Raw genomic sequence first — 21,771 nt, 5'->3', positions numbered from 1 at the left:
ATATTCTGCCTCAACTTATCATTTCTACATGTGCATTATGGGTCAGATCTGCAAAGACACTAAACACTGAGGAACAGGCAGAAAAGTGTTAAAATTATGCTTAATTTTCTTTAGACATTTGAGGTTGTTCATATTTGTTCAGGTTATTCACATTTTATTGTTACAGGATACTTTGTAAATGTAAATATTTTCATAATTTAATGTTATTTTTTACACTAAAACAAAGAAACAAATTTGAAGTTGTTAATTCAAGATTTTTTGCTTAATTCAAGATTTTTTGCTAAATTTAAGATTTTGGTTTTTTTTTACTTGTGGATTTTTTTTTGCTTAATTCAACATTTTTTCCTTAATTCAGGCTATTTTTTTTTTTGCTTAATTCAATACTGTGGAATTTTTGTCTTTGCAAAAACATCCCAAGGGCCGGACTGGACCCTCTGGCGGGCCACATTTGGCACCCGAGCCGCATGTTTGACACCCCTGCTCTAGAGGGTCATGGGATCGGGCAAAGGCAGTACTGACACATACAGATAAACATCCATTCACTCTCTCATTCATTAGAACTAAAACTGACCTGATATTTTTGTGTTTATTTGACTTATTAGAATGCTTGGAATAAGGCTTCAGCTAATGCCCAGTTGTGCCTTTCATCAGTTTTTCATTAATAGATTAGTTGTTTGGTCTGTAAACTGTTGTACATGGTGAAAAATGTCAATTAGTATTTCCCCAACATCAACGTCTACGACACAAAGACATTCAGTTTACTTTCATGGAGAAGTACTAAAGAAAGCAGAAAATATTGAAAGTGAAGAAACTGAAGTAAGAGAATTATATGTAGTTTTTTTCTTAAATAGTTCCTCATACTAAAAAAAAAAAAAATATAAAATATATCATACCATACCCCTAAGCAAATCAAGTTGTTATTTCATATATTTGGATACATTTTGCAGAGTTGAATCAAACGGATTTGAATAGTTATTGTTTGACTTTGGCATTCATGTCCTTCTTCTTCTCCCTCTACAGACAGTAACTTTGTCCTGGGAAACGCCCAGGTCCAGTCGCTCTACCCCATCGTCTACTGCTCCGACGGCTTCTGTGAACTCACTGGTTACGCCCGGGCCGAGCTCATGCAGAAGAGCTGTGCGTGTCACTTCCTGTACGGCCCAGAAACAAGCGACCAGTTGACGGCCCAGATCCAAGGAGCTCTGGATGACAGGAGGGAGTTCAAGACCGAGCTGGTTTTCTACAAAAAGGAAGGTGAGACTGGGCCAGATGTTATCATAAACTGTAAGACCTTATGTGGCATTCATCAGTACTTTAATTCTTCGGGTTTGTTAATGGATTAAGTGCACTAGACCACTACCAGCAAAATCAATGTCAAATTATAAAAAGACAGAGGAAGTATGTTTTACTATTATTCATTTATTTATTCATAGGTTTAATCTAAATGGCAACAGATTCTCATTATGACACCATACATCATTAACCCTTAAAGAACTAAAACTATTTGTATTTTGACTTCCAAATAAATTTTCCTTTACATCTATCCTTTTCCAAGTAATTTATCACCATTTATTAAAATACTATCCTCTGTATTTTGCATTTTTTGGTGTAAATGATGTATTTTCCTATATTTATTTTACCGATCATGTAGATGTTCATAAAAGCTCAGATTAAATTCAAGGCTTATTATATTAGAACAGAGAGAACTGAAGAAAAATCACTTTTTCAGCTAAATATATCATTAATGGAACAAAAAACCAAGTGTCTCCAGGCATTGTCATTTATCAAACTAAATGGGTTTTACTGGTGAATGAATGTTACAGATGATTAGCCACTTTTACACAGAGATCCTGGAAAAAAGTTGAAATGGTGATCCCATTTTTTTTCCCACCATTGATCAGTTTACACAGAATAGCCAGGGTTGTGAATGTTAACCCACAAAGACCCAGTACTACTTTTATGGCAGTTCTCAAATTAATTTTTTAACCGTTCTAAAGTGATTTATCACCTTTCATTATAATTTTATCTTCCAAATGTTGCATTTTTCCAATGAAAATCTGGCATTTTTCGATATTTAATTTACTGATCATGTGGTTGTTTATTGAAGCGCAGTTAAAACTTGAGAGGTATTATATCAGACACAGAGAAAACTGAAGTAAAAATAACTTTTTTCAGCAAATATATCATTAACTGAACATAAAACAAGTGTCTCCATCTACTGTCGTTGATCCAACTCCATAAGTACTGGTGAATCAGGGTTGTAGAAGATGACGGTGTTTCCACGTTCAATACAGACCCTCTGAATGTCCAAATGGGTCATATCTGATACCACGAAAAGCTGAAAAAATGCATTTTACCTCAATTATTTACATATATTGATAGGATTAGTGGTTCAGGAGTTATTAAACATTTTAGACCAGTAGATGCTTTTGATCAGTGGTGGATATTTAGGTATTTGAGGGCTAATAGTATATAAAAGTCTACAGTGGTACCCCTCCATTTCAGATTTCTTACCTCAATAGGAAAAAATAATTCCTTCAACATCGCATAACAATGTCACAAAGGCACAGAACAACATTGAACACAGTGAGAAACTGGTGTGTTATGTTGTGTTGAGTTCAGTGTGCGCTGTCAACTCCTATTTTATGAATCCCACTTAGGATTTTCTTGGTTTCATTCTATTCCTCTGTATAAGAACTCTTATAAGAGAAAGAAAAGAGATAAGAAATCTATGAGTGTTTGTGGATTATACTTAACCTTGTTGACGCCTAGGGTGATTTGAAAAATTCATTTTCACCCAGTCTGCACTGACTCTGTAAACAGACTTTACTAAGTATCAGCATAGTGTGGTTTAGAGGTGGTGCACAGTGTAACACCCTCTAAAATCATTTGGGACTGTTAGTAGGTTTTAAATATATTACACAGGCCTTCCCCATTGCTGTTATGGATTTTCTCATTAAAAAAAACAAACAAAAACAAACCAAAAAAAACACAAACATTTTGCAGAATCATAAAACACTACTGAAAATTTAAAAAAAAAGAAAAAAAAAAAGTACTATTTAGGGATACATTCAGAAGTTTAATGATTGGAACTTTGAATATGAAATGAAAAAAAAGATTTTTCATTTCATTAAGATTATTTATGCTGATTAGTTTTATCGTCAGCTCTGCGATCAACTGGCCACGTGTCCAGGGTGTACCAGGATAGCACCCCCACAAGGACTAAGTGATTCAGAAAACAAATGAATGAATGAACAGTTTGATTTAGCAACAGACGTTTACAAGTGGCAAGTAGACTTTAGTTATCATTTATACTGACTATCCACGAAGCCCTGAGTCCAGTGAAAAATAACCAATTGGTAAGGCTGAACATGCACATACCAGTGATGAAATTTACCTTCAAGGCCAAAACATGAAAAATCAATAACACCCAAGATTTGGGGGTGAATTTAACAGACTGTTTTTTTTTTTTTTGCATCTGGCTGGTAGTTTTTAGGCTTCTTTTCCCCAAGAAACTCCTTTAAATGTCAAGGGAAAATGGTCTGAATTTTGAGCGTTGACTGAATGATCCTGTTCTCAGTGCTTTCATGGATAGTTGGATGTATTTTCAGAATTCATTCTCATTGATTTTACTGAATGTTTGAATGAATTATCAGAGAACACCACTGCATAAATCTGGTATGCTTCCAGACCTACTAGTCCCTTGTTGAGATTGATTTTAATTCCAGTATTTAAAACCGCTCTGTTTTTCCACATCGGATGTTGTGTTCATTCTAAAATGGGACACAAGGCGAACCTGAGCTGTCTCCTTTACTTGGCTGGGTCTTAACTGAGGATGTGTATTTTATGATGCTCATTTACAAAGGTTTGGTTGTGACATTGCTGTTATAATAAATCAGGCCACATTTAGGCCTGTTCCTGGAAGGTTTTTTTTACTAAAAGTACATACTCAGTGTCTATGGATTTTATCCAAACAAAATTTTGTAATTCTTGAACAAAATATATGAATTTGAAAGAGAATAAAACTCACCCAAGCAAAAAAATTAATCGCAAAATCCAAACATATAACTTGCAAACAAATCTGTTACTGTGTAAAGTATTGGTATTTTGCTCTTTTCACAACATGTCCTTTTGTTTACAGTTCCCTCTGTTTGTTTCTCACTGCTGGCTTTTGACTGTGTTTGCATGGTGCCTGAGCTCGATATGTACAACTTCCGGGTCACTAAGTAGCTCACTCGATGGAGCTGTCACTCAAAAATGTATTAGCCAATGAGGATGCACCTCTTAAAGAACCCGCCCACCCGAGAGGTTTGTGCCAAAACTTTAAACAAAGACTCACCAAGCAAAAAAGCGGGGAGTGTAACCGCAAAGCCAGCAGTGAGAAACAAACAGAGAAAACTGTAAACAAAAGGTCATGTTGTGAAAAGAGCAAAATACCAATATTTTACACGATAACACAGACGATTTGTTTGCAAGTCATTGGTTGCAATTTTGCGATTACTTTTTTTTTTTTTTGCTTGGGTGAGTTTTATTCTCTTTCAAATTCATATATTTTGTTCCAGAATTACAAAGTTTTGTTTGGATAAAATCCATAGACAATGAGTATGTACTTTTAAGTAAAAAAGCCTTCCAGGAACAGGCCTAAATGTGGCCTGATTTGTTATAACAGAAATCTCACAACCAAACCTTTATAAATGAACATCATAAAATACACATCCTCAGTTAAGACCCAACCAAGTAAAGAAGACAGCTCAGGGTTGCCTTGTGTCCCATTTTAGAATGAACACAACATCTGATGAGAAAAACAGAGCGGTTTTAAATACTGGAATTAAAATCAATCTCAACAAAGGACTAGTAGGTCTTGGAAGCGTACCAGATTTATGCAGTGATGTTCTCTGACAATTCATTCAAACATTCAGTAAAATCAATGAGAATGAATTCTGAAAATACATCCAACTATCCATGAAAGCACTGAGAATAGGATCATTCAGTCAAAGCTCAAAATTCAGACCATTTTCCCTTGACATTTAAAGGAGTTTCTTGGGGGAAAAAAAGCCTAAAAACAACCAACCAGATGCAAAAAAAAAAAAAAAAAAGTTTAAAGTTCATTCTCTTTTAAATTCACATGTATTTTTTTTAATTAAAAAAGTTTTATTTGAATATATTGGCACAAAAAATTCCACAAGTGTCCAACTGCTTCAATAATCATATGAATTCACATTCATACGAAATGCACTGTGTTCCTCAAAAAGAGAAGAGTTGGCTTGATCAACATTTTCAATGAGAAGAAAACAGTCCTACATGAAATTCATAAAATATGAGACACCTAAATCTGTTCTCATCTACCTGAGCTTAAAATAATGAACTGTACTTGATTCTAAATTGGATCCACGTGCCAGGAAATTTTACGATTAGCAGTTAAAGCCCTGTTAAACATATCAAGGCAGTGACTTAAGCGTCATATTCAAATCCCAAACCAACAAACCACCACTGTTAGACAGGTAACTTTAAACTCAGACAAAAGAAAACAACAGACAGGAATGAAGTTTCATTAAAAAAACATGTTTTCAAGGCTGATCAGTAGGATTATCTGTTGAGAAAAGTACAAAACATAACAAAAGACTTCGAAACATTAACAGACCAGTTTGATATGAAAATAAATGCCTTGGTTTGATGTTGCATTCTTCCGGGCAGGACATTTATGTATGAGTTTCCATAATGAAAAAAAATGACATACAAGCATAAATACAACAAGAATAGTTATTTTCTTTAGTTCAGGAGGAGAATAGAGAGTTGAAGGATAGATGTATTGTACTCATGTATAAATGGTGCTGCACAGACTTGATGAATAAACGCAGCGTAGGTTATAACAATGAACCACCGAATAAAAAAGAACACGTGACCAACTCTGAATTATGTGCATGCTTGAACACACACAAACATCAAATATAGACATTTTTATTGATCTAGTGTGTGTTAGTTACCTGCAAAGCACCTCCTGGTATTCGTGATGGTTAATAAAGTCACAAAAACACAGCCCTGATTACATAAATTTGAAATGTTTTGACCTAATTTATACCAGCAGCACCTTTCAACTACATACCCATGTAAATAATCTATTGTGGTGTTAATTAAGCAAGATCAAATGATTGTATTTTATGGGTGAACACATTTAAAATTCTTCATTTCATATATAATTGTTTTCCTTCTGTGTTTTCTGAAAGTAAATTCCTTTTTGATGTCGTTATTAATATTTCACAACACAAAACACAGTTGCATTTTGTCTATTTTTCCCACATGTGGCTTGAGCAACATGAATTTTGATCTTACCTCAAACTTGGCTTTTTGTACCGATGTAAGCAATGCTTTTAACAATGTGATGTAATAAAATAAAAATGAGCAATGCATATATTTTTTTAGCCTTCCAACCTTTAGTTTCACATATTTCTCATGTGGAAAGGCTGAAGGAAACATCTGCTACTTCATTGCTATTGTTTACCACTCTGTTCCAGTCATGCAGGGACAAATCCAGCATCAGTTTCGCTTATGTTTGTATTAATGCAATCCATCCGCTTGGTTAAATGCATTATTTACACACATGATCCCTTCCTGTAAATTAGTCCCAGAGTTGTCAGATGCTGTGTGCCAAGTCACGACCCACAGCTGACAGGTGGACAACAGAAAATCATGTTTTAGGCCAATGTATTATGTTTGTGTTGTGCAGATTACTTGTATTGTTTTGTTTTACAAATTGTATTTAAAGGATAAGGAAAGCCACAGCTCATTGCTCTCCAATAGGTAATAAGTCCCAGTGTTTCACTTGGTGACCCCCAGAAGCATAGATTATTTTGAGACAATACAGTCAGCTGAAAAGTAGAAGGAAGCCAAAATACTTTCTTAAACACACAAAAATGCCACCATCCAAACAGCTTGTGTTTATTACCAGCAAAAAGGAAAAGAAAAACTGTTTAGCATAGACTTAATATCCTATTTTGGTGCTGATAATCTCATTTTAAATTGCAAACAACTATCAGGCATGTACAGGGTGTATAAAAAAAAACTATTTGAAAAATTACCCCCAGTTTCGCATTTGATAATTTTTGGAATTTTCTTTTATGAACGTCAGTAGGTAGAGGATTGATGGATATTTGTCCAAATTTACAGACCCAGGTTTTCATGCATGAGTGAGCAGGGGCAAATTGTGCAATCCAAATTAAAACTGGTTTGCGCAAAGCAGCGGTGGAATTTAAATCCAATCAAAGGTCATGGGAGGAGACAATGGGCATCCATCTTGTTTTCTACAAAATTGCCAGGTTACAGCATTATCCCTAACCCTAACTTGGCCTGTCCTCAGTGACATTTTCAGGCCTAAACAAGTTGAATTACCTTTGAAAGGCAGGAACAGCTGCTATGGGTAAAGAAATGAAATTGACATGGTGGCCAAAGTGTTAATGCTGTAACCTGGCAATTTTGTGGGAAACAAGATGGATGCCCAGTGTTCCTCCCATGAGCTTTGATTGGATTTAAATCCCACAGCTACTTCACGCAAACCAGTTTTAACTTGGATTGCGCAATTTACCCCTGCTCACTCATGCATGAAAACCTGGGTCTGTAAATTTGGACAAATATCCACCAATTCCCTACCTACCGACATCCATAAAAGAAAATTCCAAAAATTATCAAATGCGGAACTGGGGGTAAATTTTCAAAATGTATAGTTTGTTTTTTTATTGATACACCCTGTATATAAAAAATCAACTTTTTCCAAGATCAAACAGAAAGTCTGTACAGAACCTTTAACTTGTGAATAGAAATTTTAAAAAATAAGTAAAACACTTTGACTTGACTGACAATGCATATTGTCAGTCCATCCAAAACCGCTCTGCCAGAATCCCCAAATGAACTCATAAATAGGAACACATCCCTCCTGTTCTCCATAACCTCCACCGGCTACCAATCCCCTTCAGAATTAATTATAAGACAGCCCTCATCACCTTCAATTGCATCCATAGAAATGCCCCCGACTACCTCAAGGACCTCCTCACCCCTCACACTTCCATCCATCGTCTCTGATCTCACAGCACCAACCTCCTCCTCCCCACCAGGACTAAACTTTGGACTGTGGATGACCGGGCCTTCTCCTCTGCCACCCCCAGTATCTGGAACCCCCTCCCTAACCACCTCAGAGCTCCTCAGTCACTGGACTCCTTCAAAAGGGACTAAAGACATTCCTGTTTAGACAGGCTTTTTATGGCCCACCATGATGCTTTGTTTTATTTGCTTAGTCTTTTATTCCTGATACAATATTTTATTTTTTATTGCACTGTGTTCTCTGTAGCACTTTGAGATTCCGCTGAATGAAAAGTTCTTTGTAAATATAATAATAATAATAATAATAATAATAATAATAATTATTATTATTATTATTATTATTATTATTATTATTATATTTCTAATTAAATACTTAATTCTAATTAACAATATGACTATTGTTGTTCCATTTCTTTGTTCTAATAGTATCATTTCGTTTTGAGCTACAGCATAATTGATTTTCTGAGGGGATGCATGAAGAACATGTTATCATATCCTGTCTCAACACACTTGTTCCTCTCCTGTGATATGCAGATGAAAGGACAGATGGGCAGATAGATTCCCAGCTTTCCCTCAGACACCACTGCTTCCAGCACTTTAAGCCCCCCTCTACCACTCCAGCTTTCACCTGTAGGCTTCAGTAGGGAATATAGTTATTTATCCCTCTCCAGTAGCTATATGTAAAAAACACGTGCAGGGAGTGATGAACCGAGATGCTGGTCCCTAAATGTATTCTGCTGCCGCATTAAAACACTGAAACATGGGTTGTATGGCTGAATTTTCCCATTAGCAAAAAAAAAAAAAAAAAAAAAAAAAGCTAATTTCCCAGAAACAAGATTTGTCACTTATTGAAATTCCTGTTTACAGTAAGGGCCCAAGAGAGAAGACTATATGCATAGTGTAATAGCAGACTGATGTGACAATCCTCTGTGGTGTTGAATATAATTCATAAGGTCAGTGTTTGTGATGCTTATTTTCATTGATTTTAAAGGAGTGGTATTTTGCTTTTTTTTTTTTTTTAAATGGAATTATGCATTTAAAACATCTCCCTGTGGTCTACATAAACTGTAAATGCTATGCTTGGGTCTGATTTCTTCATTAATTAAACCCCACAGGTCCATCTTCAACCCTAATTCTGAGTAATGACACGAGAAAGGTAATTTTGAGCACTGGCCCTTTAAATGCAAATGAACCACTTCACACCCCACCCCCTCCAGGTTATTGGCTGTGCTGCTCTGTCCCGTTCAACCAACAACTGAACATTTTAGGTAATCGGCTAGAACTTTGGACATATTTTCAGTATGGACCACAACCGCTGCTGCTGACAGTTGTTTTTTGTGTTGCGCCCCTTTGCTCTTCATTGCTTTGACAGGGGTAGCTAACCTGGATCCTTGTTAAACATGTAATCTCTTACAATATTAACGATTATTTAAACTATGGTTCCATTTTGTGTTTTTATACTATTGTTAGCAGAACTTAATATATATATTTTTTAGGCATTTACCCTTTAAATGATATATTTTATAAACACTGTCAGCACTTTAACCACACTGTATGCACTTTAAATCTTCCATTTACAATGCAAAACACACACAATTTATTAAAAATATATTCAGCTATTTACTTAGATTAATATTCAATTAACAAACCAAAAATCATTGTTTTCACAATCAAATGATTTTTTTTTTCAATAACCAGTAATAATAATTTAATAATAAACTCAAATGCTCACTGTTGCAGGCCTGTACGTGGCTCGGGTACGCTGCAGCCTAAAACAAAATGGCCTCTTCACCTCATAGGGCAATTAAAAAAAAATAATAAAAAAAAAGGTACCTGTATCACCAGCTCCCGTGAAATGTTAATCCATACATCCAGGGAAAAAGGAAGTCCAGAATCCGGTAATCGGCAATCCTCCTGTCCGTCTCCTCCTGTGTTGCTGTGGGCTCAGTCTGTGTCCCCCGGGTCTCCGTGTATTCTGCAGTTAGCTAAGCTGTTAACTTAGTCCGTTTACAGCTAGCCACATGCAGCTAACTTACTGAGGTCGCGGTCTCTGTTTTTTTTAACGTTGGACTTTTAGCCAAAGTACTGTTACAAAACAGAGTCTCTCACCATTAAAGTCACTTTTGTGATCTGTCCGACCACTTTCATGAACTAAACTGGTGTTCTTTTCTTCCTGAATACACTGTCCGTGTAACTCCATGTACTCATACACGCACGCGCCCGTCGTCTTCACCAGGTTTTTTTCTCTTCTACTTCCTACTTCCTGTTTCCTGTTACCCTTGACCCCGAACTATTCTCCAAGCTCATAATACACATAACGTAAAATATGCATTTTCATTACTTTTTAACAAAACATAAAACATTTGCGCAACTTTTCCATATTATTAATATTAACTAAATATTTCAACAAACACTTTGCATTTAACATCCTGTAAATAATACAATACATGAACTCACAACAAAATACATACTTTTTCACAAAGACATGATCTTTTTAATACTCCAACACTGAAATGGTTTTAATTTTTAACCCTCTGTATTCCACTTATGAGCTTATGGTATTTATGTATTTATGCTATTTATTATTTTAACTTTTTAACACACACCCATCTCCTTATTTCCATCGGGCTACAATTGTTGATACGGATCCCCATTAGCTTCCACCATAGTAGTTGCTACTCCTCCTGGGGTGCGTTAAAATACAAATACAGTTACAAAATACACACATAAATAAAAACAAGTTTAAAATTCATTGTTATCATCAGCCAGCTGAACATTTCATCTCAACATCTACACCATAAAACATTTAAACTTTTATCTCCACAGCAACCTGGAGAGTCAAAACAATCATCCCTGAGTAGTTCTTGTTTGAGTGTTTCTTTTCATGAATATAAGCTTTTAGTGTGTTTGATGTATATAAAGGTAACTTATTCCATAGACTGGAGGCCCTGTAAATGACAGAAATTTTCTATCGATTCGTTTTTGGTTTGGGAAGTTCAAGGTGACCCATGGTAACCTGTCTGGTGCCATGATTATGTTGTAGACCTTCATGCCTTATTCTGTCAGTAAGAAAGTCAGGTTTCCCGTTCACAGTAGCACTCCTCATAAGAAGGAGGAGGTTAAGTTTAATTTTTGCCTCAACAGTCAATTATGGCATACTCGGAGGAAGTCTTGATGTTTTATGTACAAATGTCATGACGTAACTAGTTATAGACGTAATAAATTAAGCAGGAATTAAAACAGGTTGTAGAAATCCACTCGATTTTTGCCAGAATGAATATAAAGATACCTTTGCAGCACTTGGAGGGTTCAAATTCAAACTTTTTAACTATTAGGATCCAAATACACAAATAAATGTACCAAAGACTAATAAAAGTGGGTTTAGCAAAATATGACCCCTTTAACAAATGTTGTGATCCAATATTGTTTGAAAAAGAAAAACCTCTGCACAGTGTGTACGAAAATGAAAACAACCTGTTTTACTGTTATATGTTTATCATGTTGAGGTTGGAAAAGTCATCAAATCCCAGCTTGCTGATATTGATAAACCTCTTTTCTAGATGTAGGGAATGAATTTGTCTCAGTTAATAACTGATATAATTGTCCCTAACCAACTTTCACATGTGCTGCTGAACTTTTATTGGAATATGTTAAGTTTTTTCCCCTGGCTTGTTTATGGGAGCGATGGGTGACCTTTATCAAAACTGTTGGTTTGGTTTGTCTGGTTTGATTCTCACAAATAAATGTATCAAAGACTAATAAAAGTGGCTTTAGCAAAAATATGACCCCTTTAACTAACTTTGCGCACTAATGTAATGTTTTCTACTTGTGTATCTTTTAGTACCTTATGAAACACAGCAGTGCTTAAGAGTAAACCAGATTTAGTTAAGATTCCGAACATCTGCTAGACTCCTCATAGTGATATTACCTCAAAGACAAGTGTCGTACAGGAAACCTGTGTGGCTGTGGCTGTGGCTGTCAAATCAAAGCTCAAAAGCTCTCACAAGATGTCTCAAATACTAAGGTTGCACTCTATGCTTTGTTGTAGATTTTTTTTTTTTTTTCATCGTACTCTATTGAGACATGGACGGCTTTAAAATGCATCCATATTTTCCTATAAGCTCTGGTCACATGGGGCTCGAGTTCATTCTGAGAGTCCGTAGAGAACAGTTCTTCCAAGCTAAAGGAGCGTATTGAAAGTATCATTAAAGCTGAAGCCTGTAGGTGCCCTTGAACACTGAGCATATGGCTACACATTAGAAAAAAAATATCAGGAGAATGCGGATCTCTCCATTGGTCAACACTGTATAATTTCTGCATAAATGATGTTTCGGGTTCCTCATCAAGAAAATCACTGCTAGACTGGTGAAATATGAATTTAAGTCATGTTATGGAGTTCAGATGTATTGTCCTTGTTTTTTGTTTTTTTTTACTTGACTCATTCACTTTCAATGCAGCACCTCTTCTCTGAAACTAATTTTAAGTCCAAGTGTGCTTTGAGGGCCAGCTCTATGCATTTGCCAAAATATATTTATATATATATATATATATATCAAACAACATGCAGCAAATCACACAGATTAAAACATGAAGCTTCTCATAGCTCTGTGTTTTTCCTTCAGCTGCCATTCACAGGCTGGTCACACACCATCCAGGTTCTTAATTATGAAGGAACGATTTTTAGCTAACAGGTGAACTGGAGAAAAAGCTGCAATTTTAATTCGTACTGTAAATGTTTTACAACTACAGACCTTATTTGTTTGGTATATTTGCAGTTTGAAATGACACATATTAAACACCAGTAGATGAACTGTCATCATATCTGACACACATTTATGCCCAAAGAATAAATCACTGTATGCACACTATGGGGAAGCTCTTCTGGAGAAATTATAAAATCATTGTTTCTTGGGATTTACCTAAGTATTTTTCCTCAATAAAAACATTTTGTTGTCTAGCATAGTTTTCATTGAAAAGGTACTCTTATTTAATGAAAATCTTGATAAGGCATTCTAGATAATACTGGAATATTTACCCACGAGCAACAATCATTTGCGTAATGACCCGGCAGAGGAATAATATTATTTTGCTTGGTTCAAAAGAGACACTGTTTGCACAACTTCTCAATTTAACAATATTAAGTCTATCTTTAATAACAGTGTATTTGCTTTTGGTTATCAGCAGAACTTATCCATTATAGTGTTTCATTGTTTAGACTTTTGTCTGAGTTTTAGCCAAGAAAAATATACTTATTTTGTTGACAGAGTTTTATCTCTAATACAATACAATTTGTTTAATGTTTAAGAGTGTGTGGTCTCTATTAAATAATACTCTTTTTGCAATAGTACCCAGAATACAATAGTATGTTTAAGTATTAAATATCAGCATGCTAATTCACTAAACTAAGATGGTAAAACATCAGGTCTGTTCACATGATGGAAATATTCTGAGTAGAATAGAATAGAATAGAATACAACTAGGGCTGGGCAAGTTAACGCGTTATTACCGCGTTAACACATTCATTAAATAACGCCGACAATTTTTTTAAATCTCCCGTTAATGCCGTTCTGCCTTTCAAGCAAGTCTTAGTTCATTTATACATACGGACTCTTATTTTGAAACTCATGCTTTTATTTTGGCGCGGTGCCGGTGTAGCTGAGAGGAGAAAACTTTCCAAGTAATGCTGAATCAAACTTTGTTTAACTCCTGCAGAGGCAATGGCTGTATGTATCAGTCTTTCTGTTATTTGCTAAATAATTACCTCCACCAAGGAGGTTATGTTTTTGCCAGGGTTTGTTTGTTTGTTTGTCTGTCTGTTTGTTTGTCTGTCCGTTAGTGTGCAACAAAACTCAAAAAGTTATGGACAGATTTTGATGAAATTTTCAGGGTTTGTTGGAAATGGGATAAGGAAGAAATGATTAAATTTTGGTGGTGATCGGGGGTGGGGGTGGGGGGGCACTGATCAGCCTTGGCGGAGGTCTGCGCTCTCCCAGTGCTTCTAGTTCTTTATGCAAGCTCATGCTAAGTTTATGTAAATTCATTGGTTGTGTTTAGATATAATATGCCAGCCTTTTAACTAACCTTTACTTATTTATGATGTGATTGTTGTATTAGCAGTCAATTTAAGTTTATAATAATTACATCTATGCATTCTCCATGAATATGCATATCATTAATAGACATAACTAATTCAATTATTTTGTCTTTATTTTATAGTTTCACTCTGTCAATCTGCATGATGTCAAGTATGTACATTAAAGCTGCAAACTTCATAGAGGACATATCTTGCATTGTCAATTCAGAGTTTAGCTCGCTGTCTAGCTCAGACTAAGTACAGACATCTTAGCGAGGACAGTACAATTATAACTCCTTTTCTTCTGCCTCTGCTTGTGTGCGTAGTGATTAGCTCGGCAGATAGACAACAGGTTTCCCAAGAAAAGCCAGACGCCCAAAACTTCTGTCCAAATCTTTTACTGTAGACCAGGGGTGCCCAATCCTGGTCCTCGAGATCTACTATCCTGCATGTTTTAGATGTATCCGTCTTGCAACACACCTGATTCAAATGCTAAGCCTATCATCAAGCTCTGCAGAAGCCTGATAATGACCATCAGGTGTGTTGGAAGAGGGAAACATCTAAAACATGCAGGATAGTAGATCTCGAGGACCAGGATTGGGCACCCCTGCTGTAGACTCACTGTAAAACTGCAACATACATACAAAATATGTCTCAGTTCTATTCATTGCCTTAGTACATTCACATGGCATTATACATTTAAATGAATGGGAAAAAGACCGCTAACTTGATGATAACTTGAATGGGGAAATCCATAGACACGCTAACGATCAGCATTTACAGATTAATTTAAGATTTACAACGTCTTTTTATCCATCAACAAAGGTTCACATCAGAGATATTTAATACTATTCATTCTTACAACATCTGAACATAAAATACTCACAGGCAAACGTTTTTGGGGCCATACAAACAGAATGAAAGAAATGCATCTGTTAGTTCCTTCTTATGTCCGAACTGACTACGGGAACACCGCAAGGACAAAACATACGTTAGTGCAACTTATTCCGACCACTAGAGGGCCCCCTTTGCTTGCTTTGAACAACTGAACATCACATATTATTGGGCTTATTAGTATTAGTACTTATTAGTGGGCTTAAAACTCCTGTCAGTCACTCACAACGGGAAATAAACTGTTGTGGACTTAAACATGGAGAAAAGTACCAGTCTTTAACATCGACATTTTCATTTTAAATGTCTTCAGATGGTGGGGTTGAGAAGGACAAAGTTGTTTGGAAGCACTGCAATGTGGAATTATTTGAATTATTTTTTATTACTGGAGTACTTCCAGTCTGAAATGTCACTGAAAGGAAATACACGCTGTTGAAGCCGCCCCCCCCCCCCCCCCCCCCATATAACCATGTGATTAATCGCGATTAATCACAGAAATCCACACGATTAATCGCGATTAAAAATTTTAATTGCTGCCCAGCTCTAAATAGAACATTTAATAATTCATCCCTATCAGGGAAATTCGATGTGTCCATAATCACTACAACACTCAAAACAATACAACAATGTGCATTTACATTTTATGCATTTGGCAGATGCTTTTTTCCAAAGTAACTTACAAAGGAAAAATTAACAATTAAGCTCTCTCTCTCTCTCTTTCTCTTTCTCTCTCTCTCTCTTTCTCTCTCGCTCTCTATTTATTTGTAAAGCACTTTAAAACAACCACAGTGGATCAAAGTGCTGTACAGAGGAACAAATAAAAACATAATAAAAGAATAAAATACCAGAATAGATTAAGGATACAAAAACAGCTGTACAATTAAAAACAATGTACAGGATATGTATAGAAGTTTGCATAATAAACTAAAACTAATATAAGAGCTTAAAATAAAATAATTAGTGCACACAATCCAGTCCTTTGTGAGGGTGAGAAAAGATAATAGTTGTGGGTGGGTGGGGTTGACATGGTAAACATGTAGTAAAAAGTAACACTGCACAGTGTCATGTTTGTGTTGTGATGTTGTATCGTGTTTTGTTGTTAGTATTAAAATTAATATAAAGTGAGCTAAAATGCAGACCTTTTTACAACAATGTGCAGCCCTCAATTTCCTGAGGGCTCTGCTTAAAGGATCAATAAAGTTCTATCTAATCTAAGTAATGCAATGCAGTAATCACTTAATTTCTCACCCAATTCAGTCTAGCAGCTTTAGTCCAGTTTTAGTAAGACTGGTCCAATAGCTGCTTAGTGTGGGCCCATTCAGCTTCCCTTAATTGCTTTCTTTCACTCTTGTCCTTGCTTTTCAGTTCTCAATCTAAACACACAATGGCATCATTTACATCTCTAAAAATTACTGGTCACAGCTCATTGTGTTTTCTTCATGATTTGTCCTATTTTGGGAAATTAAATTAAAACAGGCTGTAGCTCATAAAGTCAATCGCAGGCGGAATGTATTAATAGAGAGTCATCATACCTCAACATGGAATCACTGTGTCTCTTTTATGTTTTTGTCCACTTTAGGTACAAAGTTCTGGTGTCTTCTGGACATTGTTCCAATTAAGAATGAAAAGGGTGAAGTGGTTCTGTTCCTTGTGTCTCACAAAGACATCAGTGACAAGAAGAAAGACCAGACCCCTGAACAGGGACCAGACACAGGTGAGTTCAGAACAGCAACACCTGCTTCACACCTTCAGTGATGAAAGTGGTGAGAAAAGATGATTCATGCACTGACTCAAAAAGTTTTCATTACTCCTCTTTAATGGTGTGAAAAATGCAAAGCAGTTTATTAGCAAGAGGCCACTGCAGTTATTAAAATGTATAACATCTAAGCAATCAGTTAATAATCTGTGCATTTACATGACAACTTTTATTCCTGGTTTAAACTGATTAAAGGTTAGATCCTATTTAAGATGCCCATGTAAACACCTTATTCCAGTTGAAAAAGAAAAGTTAGGATTAAATTTAAACCCGATTAAAGTCACTGGTTTAATCCACTTTTGAATCCAGGCTAAATTATTCCTCGGACATGTAAACCCTTTATTCCGTTTGGACTTTATTCCTTCCATTCTGCACATGCTCGTTGTCTTGTCCTGTCGCGATGATGCACACATTCTGCGCTGGCAGAAGAATATGCAATGTAGTCTAGTCAACCCAAACCATTCCAGTGGGCTATTCTGATGGGATCTACCAGCCTCTAAAACCCTGAAGGAAGAGTTCACCTCTTGTTTTTTATTAATTCATTCGTCATGCACTAATGAGTTCAATAAGTGGGCAAAAGAGTCTGCACTGCACTGCCTTGTTCTCGCAGCCCTTCTGTTAGCTTAGCTTAGCCTAGCTTAGCATAATCGCTTCATTCCTATGGTAGACGTAGCCAGGCTTTTATAGGTGATTTGTAGTATTTTATGAGGGATTTTGTGAAATTCAATTCTCCCTAATCATTACTTTAATCCGGTGGGGTCAATATGATCACAAATTGAGGCTCAAATCATGGTGATGTGACTTACTGCAGTAATAAAATCTTGGGAAATAAAAACTAATGCAAAGCTAAAACGGTAAAGCAAAGCTAATTTAGCGCATGCATCCCTTCCAACAAAAAGATTTTCCAACTTCCATCAACACAACAGTCCCAAGATTGTATGAGTGCAGTAAGTTGCAGATCTAAAGAAATAATTAGGGAGAATCGGATTTCACAAAATCACTTACAAAAGACAACAAATCACCTTTAAAAAACTGGCTACGTGTGACCATGGAAATGCAGTGACTATGCTAAGCTAAACTAACAGAAGGGCTGCGAGAACCGAATAAACGTTTCTCATGTAAACCTTTATTCGGGTTTAACATTTCCATGTAAACAGAAGAGAAAATACTTTAGTTTCGGATTAATTACTTCTGGAAAAATAAATCGGATGTAAAAAATATCATGTAACCGTACCCACTGTTGAGAGGCCCAATCCCAATTCACCCCTTACCCCTCCCCCTTGGCACTACCCCTTGAAACAGAGCTGCAAGGGTTAGGGGTTGAAACATTCTCCTATGAAATGGGACAACCCTTCAAGACCTGTTACGCCATCAGCAGTCATCAGTGCCGCTATTAACAGATGCAACAACTTTGTTTCTGAAATTCTTCACCCTGTGCCATCAGCAGCTGTAACCGTCTCTGTTGCATGGGCTTTGGTCGTCTTTTTGCGGCTATCAACTATAAACCACAGACATGCGATCTATAACACATTGAAACGGCATTAAACGGTTGATCAAATGATTAAGTTGTTTATGAAGAAAATATGTACATTTGTGTTTCTTTCATCACATTGCTGCACTTTTTGGCTGTGTTTACCTCCATCTTGATAATTCTAACAGAATTATGGGACATTTCTCCTACCCCTCTGTTCATAGTGTGGTCCTGAAAAATCTCTGTTCACAGCCCTCCACCTTAGCCCTTTCCCTCCGTCTAATCAAGAATCGGGGTAACACTACCCCTTCACATGTACATGCAAAACGGAGGGGTAAGGGTAAGGGGGAGGGCCAAAGGGTGAGTTAGGATTGGACCAGAGTGTAAATCTCATCCTGAATTGACTTATATAATACTGATGTTTGTTATTGATCGAATGTAAAGAGTAAAATTTGTGATAGTTTGGTCGGAGATGGACCCACAATACAGACAAACGGACTAGAGGAAAACTTGTAAAATGACAAAAATCTTTACTGATTGTTCCAAAAATGAATTGGAGCTGGAGCAGAGCAAAGGTGGCTGTTGATTCTGGGGAGGGCAGGGCAGGCAAAAGCAGCAACACTGGGAACAAAGAGTGCAATCAGGATTAGCAAAAAATCATAAAGTAGCAAAACAAAACTACAGAGCCAAGGTTTATACACTACCGCTGAGGTAAGCAGACAATCTGGAGATGAGCGGTGGAGTCAACCGGGCTTATATGCAGAGGGGAGTGGAAGTGGCTGATTGTTGGCAGGTGGATTGATTGAGGATGGCTGATGGTTTTTTACCTCCGCCGAGGAGGTTATGTTTTTGCCGGCGTTGGTTTGTCTGTCTGTCCGTGTGCAAGACAACTCAAAAAGTTATGGATGGATTTAGATGAAAATTTCAGGAAATGTTGATACTGGCACAAAGTACAAATGATTAAATTTTGGTAGTGATTGTTGGGGGGGCACTGATCTGCCTCGGCGGAGGTCTGCGCTCTCCGAGTGCTTTTTTAGTTGTTTTTTTTTTAACTGTCTTTTTAAACTGTTTTTATCTGTCTTACTTATTTTCTATTTTTATTCTCTGACTTCCCTTTTAATTGTATTTACTAGTGGCATTGTACCCGTGGTGCCATTGTACGATAGCGCCCTCCCATTGTGCAACAGCCGCATTGCACCCGTACACCTTCCTGTGCTGCAACATCGGGACACGAGTCGGACACGCGTCGGACAAAGACGCGCCGGACACAGAACACCATTATAGTAGGATTATATTATATACCCTGCCTGAAGCACTTTGAGATTTTTTAGATACAAATGTAAAGTGCATTACAGATAAATTTATTATTATTATTATTAGTGTTATTATTATTATTATTATTATGTAGGTGAGAGGTCAATTCCAGCTCTACCCAGCTCCAGACAACACATATAAGACAGGGAAAGACCAAACAAGACACACCCTCACAAAAGGGAGGGGGAACACAAGAAAAAACACTAGGATCCTGACAAAAATACAGACGAAAAGGACATAATAAGGAGGCTGAAATACTGTAGTACAGGAATGAAAGAAAAGGATTGGGAATAAATGTGTTTACTCCTTCCCACTCCTTTTCGGATGTGTAAATAACACTTACAATTATGAAGTATTTCCTTTGTATAATAGTATAAATGTCTTTTTTTGTTTTCTTTGTTTTTTGGGTGTTAATTTGCCTCAGGCATTTGCTGTTGTTGGTGTTTTTTATATGTCTGAAACAAAAAACATTGATTCATAAATATAGATGAGACAGATTGTGGAATAATGCAGACAATTAATAGGGGAAATTAGAATTAGAGCAAAAAGGAAAATAGATTATGTTGTAATGGTGATTTTGAGGGAATATTTGGAAATCTGTAAGATCCCCTTCAGAGTATTTTCGAGGTAAGAGTACAGAGAAATGGAGTGAGCAAAACACTTAAGATGAAATGCTGTGTCTAAATTTTTTAGTTGTTCAAAGCTTTCGTCTGGAGTGCTTCCTGGTGAGAAAGAGCACCTGCTTGAAATCGTTTTCCTAATTTTCCTCCACTTACCCGGAGACATTCATTAAGTCAAATATGTCACTGCTTCACTGCAGAGATGATTGAATTGGTGATTGGCTTTGGCTTCACAAACTGCAAACGTCAGGCCAAAATAGGACCCTCTGCACACACAATTGAGGACAGAGGATAAACAACAAGGTTAGATTAAAAAAAAAGAAAAATAATGAATATATTTTCTCTTTTTTGTCTATCATGTCAGATATTCTTGTATCCATTCGTGTATAACAGGCTCATCAAATTAAACATTTCCCAAGAAACTAACTGGCAAAAATTAAAAATGAGAGAAAATAAAAGCTTTGAGATGAAAAGCTGACACACAATCGCATTTACCTGCTTTTGTTTCCTGAGTCTGATAACAGGTTGAATGGTTCACTCCCGCACTTAACTCGGCATGATTCAGCTTTAAAAAAACAAATTGTGACAGCGAGATAAAAGAGGCACATGTAAGAGAAAGAGGCTTTTTTTATGATCATATTTTGCATTGGATCTTTTTATTTTATTCTTTAGAGGATAATAGAGGGGAGATGGAAAACAGTATGGGAAAAACAGTAACAGAAACTGTCTCATTGTCTGAGTCATAATAGGTGATTATTCACTGTCTGTAGCATTTAGGCATTCAAATATCTTTAAAAAAAAGAAAGACGTGTTTTATATTTTCTTGACTTGAACAGTTATATTACATAAAATATTTCTTACACAGACAGAAAAACATTTTTCTCATTGTGTCAGTTTCATTTGGTCGCCTGTCAATGATGTCAATTTGGTAACATGAATACACATCACTAAACAGAAAATTGCAAATATTATTTTACTGTTACATCTTTGTGTCTAAGTTCAGTCATGCAGTATTTTTTATGGCCTTTAATGTCAAAGGTAATAGAAGAAGTGATTGAACTCTGATGCACAGCAGCTGTTGATGCATTTTGCTGTTGTTTTAACTGAGAGACACTGACCAACAGAAATGACATGTTATGCATTTAATGTAGGAGACAGTAGTATGCCTGTGTCATTTTATCCCATTTGTTTATAACCTTATAAAGCCCCCCCCCCCAAAAAAGCTTTCACCATATTTTAGCATGAATTTTCAGTATATAATGATCATACTTTAAAATATAAAAAATAATAATAATTCAAAGTTTCCAGACTAGACAGAATTACATCAAGGTTTATGTGCTTTAGTGACAGACATGCATATGTAAAAAGTATAAAATGTTATGTATTTTTTTTAAATATGGTTTATGAAAAGAAAATTAGGAGTAAAGGAAAAACTGTGTTTCAGTGACTATTTAAAAAATAAGATCAAGAAGTTTTTCCATGTTTGTTACTAGGGATGTAACGATTACCGATATAACGATAAACCGTGGTAAAATTGCAGATAGTTAGTATTACC

The 21,771-nt window shown here is 36.1% G+C and overlaps 1 protein-coding gene across 1 annotated transcript in view; it reads left to right on the top strand.

Annotated features, from left to right (window-relative positions):
- Positions 1-21,771, top strand: part of kcnh3 (potassium voltage-gated channel, subfamily H (eag-related), member 3) — a 223,431-nt gene that overhangs the window by 143,987 nt on the left and 57,673 nt on the right. The window contains exons 2-3 of the mRNA XM_030124968.1: positions 1,021-1,254; positions 16,635-16,769. Of these exons, the coding sequence (XP_029980828.1) occupies positions 1,021-1,254; positions 16,635-16,769 (369 nt within the window). The remainder of the gene's footprint in view (positions 1-1,020; positions 1,255-16,634; positions 16,770-21,771) is intronic.

The sequence above is a fragment of the Sphaeramia orbicularis genome, chromosome 21 (genome assembly GCF_902148855.1).
Source record: "Sphaeramia orbicularis chromosome 21, fSphaOr1.1, whole genome shotgun sequence".
In the NCBI taxonomy this organism is placed as follows: domain Eukaryota; kingdom Metazoa; phylum Chordata; class Actinopteri; order Kurtiformes; family Apogonidae; genus Sphaeramia; species Sphaeramia orbicularis.
Note: the sequence above shows the minus strand (reverse complement) of the source record. Positions and strands in the feature narration are given on the sequence as shown.